Source organism: Brassica oleracea, chromosome C7 (genome assembly GCF_000695525.1).
Source record: "Brassica oleracea var. oleracea cultivar TO1000 chromosome C7, BOL, whole genome shotgun sequence".
Taxonomy (NCBI): Eukaryota; Viridiplantae; Streptophyta; class Magnoliopsida; order Brassicales; family Brassicaceae; genus Brassica; species Brassica oleracea.
In genome coordinates, this window is record NC_027754.1 from 7,415,798 (window position 1) to 7,425,664 (window position 9,867).

Genomic DNA, 9,867 nt, shown 5'->3' on the forward strand with positions numbered 1-9,867 from the left:
TCTACTGGCACCACTTTTCCACCTTTCATACCACGGCTTCCACAACATCGTTCATCTCACCCTTCTCCTTCACCACCCATTTTTGGTGTTTCACACATAATTTTTATTCAATTCTCATTCTTATTCCTTAAACACATTCTCAGATGCCACCCGTTCTCGGTTCATACGCAAACATCACAAATTCAGTTCAAAATCAATCAATCACAATTTTCCAATTCAATCCATATATCTAGCAACCTAAAAATGAAATTCATTATCACAATCATATCAAACAATCAATCAAAAAATATAATAAATCTATGTTATTAACACAAGGACAGCCTCATTAAGTCTTTTAACTATATGAGCGTTTCTTGCAACATGGATAATGCATTTAACAACTTAGAAACACCATTATGATCTATCAACGTAACAACAGTCAAACTAATCAATCCTAATCCAACATCAAATAGTATAAAGATCAAGAGAGGAAAACTGCACTCGAGACCACACCACCTGGAAGTAGATTTAGATAGATCTGAACACAAGAAACAAAGAACAAGAAACAAACAAAAACAATAACATCGAACAGGGACCGAGAAGGAGTTCGCAATCGAGGCAGATCCAACTATTGATGATGAGCGTCTGGATCCGGTGGCGGCTCACGGTGGTTTGGTGCAAAAAATATAGAGAAACGATGGAGAGGGGGATAGAGAGAGAGAAGAGAGAAAGAGAGAGTTTGACGGCTAGGATTTTTATATATCTCTAGATCTCTGCAGGGCTTCGCTCTGAATTTGTTGATGAGAGAAAATGGAGAGGGGATGCTATTATCTATAAGAAAATTAGGGGAAATCATAGGTTTAACTCTAATAGGCCATGGACCTAGCAAGCTTTCCCTTTAAACCCAATAAATTTTGGGTTTGAGGTTTTAGGATGTTACACAAATTCTCAGTTTTTTTGTGAATCAAACTTATTTTATTCAATCAAACATATCAAAGATGAGAATAAAGAATTTGACAGAATACATCGCATCAAAAGAGATAAAATAAGCTACTGACGAACACATCTAAACCATTATAAATATGATATTGTAAATACGACTTCAAGAGAAATCAACGATGAATCCTACAATTTGAGGTTGAGTTTTTCCAATATATTGGTATCAGAAGAATCTCGTTCCACGCATTTTGGCAATGTTGAAATGCTTTCACGCATCATAACGGGCTCCAGTCACGTACGTTGCATTCACGACAAATTTTCTAGATAAATATATATTTTTTTCTTTGATTAAATATGTTTTGAAAGAGGCACTTCAATGAAGTTTGCTTTAAAGCATATCAAGCAACTTGTAATAACCATTACAACGAAAACCGGAGCAAAAAAAATCTATCTCTGGTAAGTCGGAAGAAAACAAAAATATCTCTAGAAACCTTAGAAGAAACAACGAAAATCCAGTCTATGCGACGAAATCAACCTGCATGGGAATAGTAGCTTCTCTCCAAGCAACATAACAAAACATCTGTACCGCCGCGACCGCCTACTGCTAATGGGCCTCCCATCCTGCTCATGGGCCTCCCATCCTGCTCTCTTGGCCTGTGAGCCCATTCTATTCGACAGGCAGTGCGTTAATTTTTTGGAGGCTTATTTGTCATGCTTACTGACCCTGCAATCACCACGAGACATTTTTCCATGTTTTGGCCTCACTCGCCTGATATCACGATTCACTTCCCAGGTGATCCATCCTTCTACTCCAGCTCAAGCACGATTAACTCTAGAGTTCTAAACGGATGTGTGCCGGAAAAGGTAAGCGCACTTTGGTGACATAGGTAGCCAAATCAAATCTATTAAACTTTTCCACATTTTTTATATACTACAGCACAAGTCGCTTGGCGAATTAAATACTGACAAGTGGCAAAATTTTGGAAAAAAAATCAATTAAAATTTTTGCTAAAGCAAAAAAACACAAAGCAAACCCACGTATTCTACTTTTTGTTCATGGAAGTTACAACATTCGATTTAATAACTGTTTATGTTTTTAGCAAAAAAAAACTGTTTTTTTTTACCGAAGCAAAAAAAACTGTTTCTTTTTACCGAAGCAAAAAAAACTGTTTATATCTTCTTCATCACAAACAAAAATATCCATCTGTCTATTTTCTTCACACGTTTTCAATTATGTTTTCAAATCTCTGTTATTAAATTGTCTCTCACACATTTGTAAAAAGTGCAAACTTCATTTTAACGTCCGTGTTAGTCTCACTGTAAAGTTTCAACGATGAAGATTCAAAATCCTAATAGAAGAACCAGGGAGAATGAGACAACAACAAGTCAACCACAATCTATGGCAAAGGTAAATGATTTTATTTTCATAATCAAATTCAAATAAATTTACAATTGTGCAGAAACTAATCATGCATTTTTCAATGTGTTATAGAGAACAAACTCGCAAATTCTACCGATAGTTCTTCAACATGCTCCATTTTCAAAAAAAAAAAAAACATGCTCCAATATGCATGGGAAGCAACAGTTACACGAAAATTACAAAGGGTATGTAAACTAATTTTATTTCATTGTATTTTCAATTAACGTAAATCAACTAATTTGTATGTTTGGTTTCAGCAACCAATATGAATATTCAAGATCCGGAAAAGAATATAAACGCAGCAGCATTCAAATTGCAACACCGAGAGCCAAAATGCAGTTTATTGCATTGGTAAACAATTGTATATTAAAAGTATCATATCATTTTTAATTTTCCTACTCTCCTATCATTTTTGCTTTGATGTGAAACACAGAAAATATCTTCTCAAGCACTGCAAGCGCTTTTGCATCTTCTTCAAAAGTTGTATCAAGACAGCCCTAAAGATATTTCAAACAGTAAGTTAAATAACTTTGGAACATAATTTTTTTTTAATTTTAGACAGCTCAATTAGTTCTTTTAAGATTCAGCATAAACTCAAATATTGTAATAAATAAAAGTGTATAAACCTAATCATAGAAGATGAAAAATATCTAAAGACTAGGTGCTTAATTATTAATATCTTGATTTTCAAACATATATAGCCTCATTTCAGAACTTTAATTAACACATGAATATCACAAAGCAGTAGCTCAAATAGTTGACAAATTATTTGCAGTTCTCAAACATATTTGATACTGAAAATAAAGTAAGAAATCCAATATCAGCTTTCAGGTAACTCATAAAACTATTAATATATGATATAAACATATTGTAAGTATCATTATGGATTTACTTTTATATGAAGAATCATTTATTAAAGAATACTAATACATTTTCTTTGATATTTTAGTTTTAAAAATACCAGATTTTCAGTATAGAACCATGCGTACTGATATTATGGAAGCAATATTTTCATGTATATAGAATTTTTGATTAAAATACTCATTTATTTTGAGTAAAAATTATGATAAAATAATTTAAAATACAGTAAATTTGATTCGTGCGTAGCTCGAGAATAACACTAGTATACTAGAAATCGGAATGTTACATCGGGATGTTTTAACATCATTGATAAATTATTTTTCCAAATGCTATTTCAAACGGCAATATCTACCAAGAACCAAACTCTCAGAAGCATGAAGGAGTTTGGTTCTAGTAAAAGTTACGACTCAAGCTATTGATCGTGTAAAGCGCATTTGTATCTCATCCCTTCGATGTTCAGAAAATCATAAGTTCAAAAGACTATTCAGATGATGGTTTGAAGTCCATCTAGCTTGATTTTGATGTTATCATTATTTGCTTTTATTTTTTTGATAGATACATAGGATGTAGTTTATTGAAATGGCCATCAATAAATTTAAAATTTCATTAGAAATTTTTTTTGTAATTTTCTCAAAAATTAAGTTAAAACCAGTATTTTTAAATCTGGACTGAACCGGCAATCGTATAGGTTAAACCATAAACCGAAAACATGTCCAAGTTGGTCGGACAAAAACCAGATTTATTTTTAATTTCTATCAATGTTAATTTTGTTAATTAGTTTTTGTCTTTTAAACCATTATAACTATTACAAATAATTTTTTTTACCTTTTTAATATATTCATTTTTTTTGGCTTTTCATAACTCATGTTGATAAATATTTAAAATCAAGATATGGATTTTATATTTAATTTTTATTGGGTTTGCACTTTAAATTTTCTTTTATAATTTTTGTATAACTTTTTAATAATTAAACATAATTATGTTTGTAAAATTTACCAAAGATAACAAAAAAAATAATTAAGATGCGGAAAAGAATAACTAAAATGTGGAAAATTTTAAAAATTAGGAAATGCCGCAATACATATTATATTAGGTAAAATATTTTGTATGAAATTCACTTTATTATAAGGAAAAAAAACACAAAAATTAAACTAATTATTAAAATACTTTACTTCTTATTATAAATATTAAGCTTATTTTTAATACATTTTTAATAATACATTGACATATTATAATATTCTAAGACAAATTATAATATAATTTTATTTACAGCATAACTATTTTTAAAAAAAATTATTGCTATTTATTTTTAATTTTGAAATGATATTATCATATAATTTAATAATGTAAAATTGTTAATTTTGTAAATAATTTACTAAAACAAATTTTTCAATTGATAAGTTTTTATTTATTTATTTGTCAACAAAAACGTAAATTTGTGATTTTGCAATTAATTTTTATTAATTGGCAAAATACTCGTGGAATCATATTTAAAACGATTCTGCAAGGTTACCAATCAGAACCTAAAACCGAATTTAAAGGAAAAAACCCAAACTGAAAGCCAGATAGAGATTAGGCTGTGAGTTCCAACGCCCACAATGCAAAAATGATAGCTAATAGAGCTTGCGACTTCTCTCCCCCGCTCTCCACCGCCTCTCCTTCCGGAGCCTTCGCCACCGTCACCGTCACCGTCACCATCCCGAACTTCTACTTCTTCTCTCCCTCCCTAAACCCCAACATCATCCCCCATCTCCCAATCATCCGCCACCGCAGCAGCTCCTCGCGTCGCTTACTCCGCCGTCTCTCCTTCAGTCGAAACGAAACTCAGTCCTTTCCACAGCCATTCACTGCTAATTCCGCTTCTCACCGTACCAGAACTTTCGTCGAACACGTTGCAGGCACTAAAGAATCACCAAACCAAACCATCGAAGTCTACGATTTCGGAGATTTAGAGTCTGCTAGGAACGATGTGAGGAACGTTGCGACTCGTAGAGTCGAGACTGATGTGGAAGTGAGAGAGATAGAAGACTTGCCGGAAGAGTGGCGCCGCTCCAAGCTAGCCTGGCTGTGTAAAGAAGTTCCGTCGCATAAAGCCGTGACGCTTGTGAGGCTCTTGAATGCTCAGAAGAAATGGGTTCGTCAAGAAGACGCTACTTACATCTGTGTCCATTGCACACGGATTCGCGAGAACGAAACAGGATTCAGAGTAATAATTAAAAAAAAAAAAAAAAAAAAAAAAAAAAAAAAAACAACCTTTTTCAGACAATACATCAGTTTGCAGTTTGTTTTGTCTGATTCTATGGTGAAAGTTTTTATCTTTTTAGGTGTATAGATGGATGACGCAGCAGAATTGGTACCGGTTTGATTTCGGTTTAGCCACAAAGCTAGCTGATTTCTTAGGGAAAGAGAGGAAGTTCACGAAATGTCGAGAGGTGTTCGATGATATTATGAATCAAGGACGTGTTCCAAGCGAATCCACGTTTCACATTCTTGTAGTTGCTTATCTAAGTAGCTCAGAGGAAGGTTGTTTCCAAGAAGCGTGTAGTGTTTACAATAGAATGATTCAACTTGGAGGTTACAGACCGCGTCTTAGTCTGCATAACTCTTTGTTTAGAGCTTTGGTTAGCAAACAGGGAGGGCCTTCGAGTGATGACGTTAGGCAAGCTGAGTTTATCTTCCATAACGTTGTGACGACCGGGCTTGAGGTGCAGAAAGATATCTATAGCGGGCTAATCTGGCTGCATAGTTGTCAAGACGAAGTTGACATAGAGAGGATAAACTATCTAAGAGAAGAGATGAGGAAGGCCGGTTTTGAGGAGAGTAACGAAGTTGTGGTTTCGTTACTCAGAGCGTATGCTAAGGAAGGAGAAGTGGAAGAAGTTGAGAGGACATGGCTTGAATTGCTTGGTTTGGATTGCGGTATACCTTCTCAAGCGTTTGTGTACAAAATGGAAGCTTACGCAAAAGTAGGCGATTTCGCGAGAGCTTTGAAGATATTTAGGGAAATGGATAAGCATTTAGGTGGTGCAACAGTTTCTGGATACCACAAGATCATTGAAGTCGTATGTAAAATAAATCAAGTGGAACTTGCGGAATCTCTCTTGGAAGAGTTTTTAGAAACCGGGAAGAAGCAGCTTCTACCTTCATATATAGAGATAGTCGAAATGTACTTTGATTTGGGTTTACATGAGAAACTGGAGAAGGCTTTTGTTGACTGCTTGGAGAAATGTCAACCTAACCAGACTATATATAACATATACTTGGAGTCATTGGTTAATATAGGCAACCTTGAGAAAGCAGGGGACGTTTTCGATGAAATGAAGAACAACGGGACAATCAATGTGAATGCTAGTTCCTGCAACACCGTTTTGAAAGGATACTTGGATTCTGGAAATCATGCGAAGGCAAAGAAGATATATGAGCTGATGAGTTTGAAGAAGTACGAAGTCGAGTCACAGCTTATGGAAAAGCTTGATTACATCCTTAGCTTGGTGAGAAAAGAAGTGAAGAAACCGTTGAGCATGAAACTAAGTAAAGAACAGCGAGAGGTATTGTTGGGTTTGCTGTTAGGTGGTTTGCGAGTGGAATCAGACAAAGAGAGGAAGAGTCACAAGATCATGTTTGAATTCAGAGGGAAGTCTCAAGCTCATCTGATACTGAGACAACACATACATGATCAGTTCCGTGAGTGGTTGCCTCATTCCGAAGACGAGGATATACCATTAGAATTCTCCTCCATTTCTCATTCATGCTTTGGGTTTTACGCTGATAACTTCTGGCCAAATGGTCGACCTGAGATTCCCAAACTGATTCACCGGTGGCTCTCGCCTCAGTCACTGGCTTATTGGTATATGTACAGTGGATATAGAACAGCCTCGGGAGATGTTATCTTGAGGTTGAAGGGAAGTGTAGAAGGTATCGAGAAGGTTGTGAAGGCTCTGAGAGCTAAATCTATGGAATGTAGGGTTAAGAAGAAAGGAAACGTTTTCTGGATTGGACTTCAGGGAACAAACTCGGGTTTGTTCTGGAAGCTAATAGAGCCTCACGTCTTAGAGGACATGAAAGATCATCTAAGACCCGCTTATGAAGCAGTGGACCATGATAGGGACTAAAGGGCCCATTTGTTTCTCCGATGAGAATTTTGTTTGTTCAGACACTAAAATTGCAACTCATCCGGATGGATCATCCGAATGACTTTCAGAAATTTAGGATTAATTTTAAAGTTCATCCAGCTGAACCAATTTGGATCATTTGAATGTAGATGGTTCATTCAAAATGGTATAATGTCTATTATGCCCTTAATGTAATTCACAAATTACAAACCTAAACATAATATCATTTTGTCACACACGAAAACTGACAAAACCTCAGAAACGCGTTTTCCCGCGAAAACCTAAAAGCTAATTTTTCACATCAAAACCCCCAAAACGCATTTTTCCGCCAAAATTTGAAAAACGTGTTTTTACGCCAAATTTGTAAAAACGTGTTTTCATGCGAAAATCACAAAAACATGTTTTCACGCCAAAACCCCAAAACGCATTTTCTGCTAAAACACAAAAATATGTTTTTCCGCCAAAATCGCAAAAACGTATTTTCCCGCCATAAACTGTTTTCCCGCCATAACCTGTTTTCCTGCAAAAATTGCAAAAACGCGTTTTCACGCCAAAACCCCAAAAACGTGTTTTCCCGCAAAAATCGCTAAACGCGTTTTCCCGTCAAAATTGCAAAATATCGTTTTTCCGTCAAAATGAAAAATCTTCTTTTCTCGCCAAAACCGAATTTTTTTGTTTTCCTGGCAAAACAAAAAAAACGTGTTTTCCCACCAAAACCGAAAATCTCATTTCCCGCAAAAACTGCAAAAATGTGTTTTCCCAACAAAATCGCAAAATCTCGTTTTCCGGCCAAAACTGCAAAAACGCGTTTTCTTGTCAAAGTTGCAAAATCTCGTTTTCTGGCCAAAACAAAAAAAATCTCGTTTTCCCGCCAAAACCGAAAATCTCATTTTCTCGCTAAAACCGCAAAAACGTGTTTTCCCGCCAAAATCGCAAAATCTTGTTTTCCGGCCAAAATCGAAAAAAAAACCGTTTCCCGCCAAAACCGCAAAATCTTGTTTTCCGGCCAAAATTTAGAAAACTCTTTTTCCCGCCAAAACCGAAAATCTCGTTTTCCCGCCAAAACCGTAAAAACGCTTTGTCTCGCCTAAATCGCAAAATCTCGTTTTCTGGCCAAAATCGAAAAGTGCGTTTTCCCGCTAAAACCAAAAAAATCTTGTTTCCCCCCCCCCCCCGAAAACCGCAAAAAAAACTCATTAATTTTGAAATAATTCTAATGTAAATATATTAGATTAAATAATTAAATATAATATAGTTAAAATTAATATCAAATATATGATTAAATCAACACAATGGTATTTTGGTAATTTGTTTACTAAACTTATTTAGATGGAAATGAAAATAAAAAAAAAACAAACATAAGATTTATTTATATGATTCATCTAGATGAGCTATTTGGATGGACAAACAAACGGTCACAAAAATCTGAATAGATCATCTAAATAGATCATACAAATGAATCATCTAGATGGAGATGACAAATGGTGAAACAAACAGCCCCCAAGAGAAACAAATCATAAACGTTCGACACTAGCTTTGATCACAATGATTGATTCAGAAGAAGCACTTATTAGTGAAATTCAACAATGTTGATTTGAACTTCTTTTGTTTTGATAACATTTGTTGAATTGCTCCTTTACGCCAGATATAGTATGCGACTTAGTAACTATCCGATTTTAGGACATAGAAGCAAAATTTAATAATATACTATAGCCTTGTTCGTTTGGTTGCCGCAGGTTTCGGCGTCAGCGGCAGCGTCAGCGTCAGCGGCGGCGGCAGCGTCAATGAGGACAGTTGTTGTTCGTTTCGCAGACGCTGACGCTGCCGCTGACGCTGCCGCATACTATATCGCGACCGCAGGTTTTATCGGCGTCAGCCGCAGGACGCGGCGTTCGGACGCGGAGTCAGACGCAGCTTCCTGCGTCAACGAAACGAACAAGAGTTGACGCAGAATGTTGACGCTGCCGCTGCCGCCGGTACCTGCGGCAGCCAAACGAACAACCCTTATGTATGTGAGGTTCTAACCTGCGCTATAATACAAGTCCATAGTTTTGACTTTTGAAGTTAGCTCGAGCTTGAACTCCGCACACGTGCGAATATCAGTTTTTACATTGATATTTGTTTTGCAATGATTAGTGATCTAGTGTTATATATTTTAGTTGCATCAAACATATAACTAATTTTATATTGGTTATTTGAGTATTTGTAAGTTCGTATACATCAGAACTGTACCCAAACCAAATCGGATGATATAATTACTTTTGCTATTTGTTTTCTTTTGTTTGAATATAAATACCCGAACCGAATTCGGTAATATGGTCACTTTTTGATGAGGCCATCCAAGTAGAGGTTCATATAGTTAGGTGTGGTCCGACTACCCAGAACGGAGCCACGGCCATAAGAGAAGGTTTTTCCAAAGTTGTCCAAGAAATCCTAGATCAAGATAGACAAACCGGCCATAACCAATTGCTGATTGAAGAGATGGTCCAACTGAAGATTCAATACCAGGCCGGTCCAGTAGAGGTTCAAAATCAAGCCAGTCCGATCCAATTTAGA

General features: G+C 35.7%; 1 protein-coding gene across 1 annotated transcript; it reads left to right on the plus strand.

The window, feature by feature from the left end:
• The first annotated feature begins 4,712 nt into the window (after positions 1-4,712).
• Positions 4,713-7,426, plus strand: LOC106307031 (pentatricopeptide repeat-containing protein At2g15820, chloropastic). Its single transcript, XM_013743865.1, has 2 exons — positions 4,713-5,405; positions 5,524-7,426. Exons 1-2 carry the CDS (start codon positions 4,806-4,808, stop codon positions 7,309-7,311), a joined length of 2,388 nt encoding a protein of 795 aa, XP_013599319.1. The 5' UTR covers positions 4,713-4,805; the 3' UTR covers positions 7,312-7,426.
• The last annotated feature ends 2,441 nt before the right edge of the window (positions 7,427-9,867 follow it).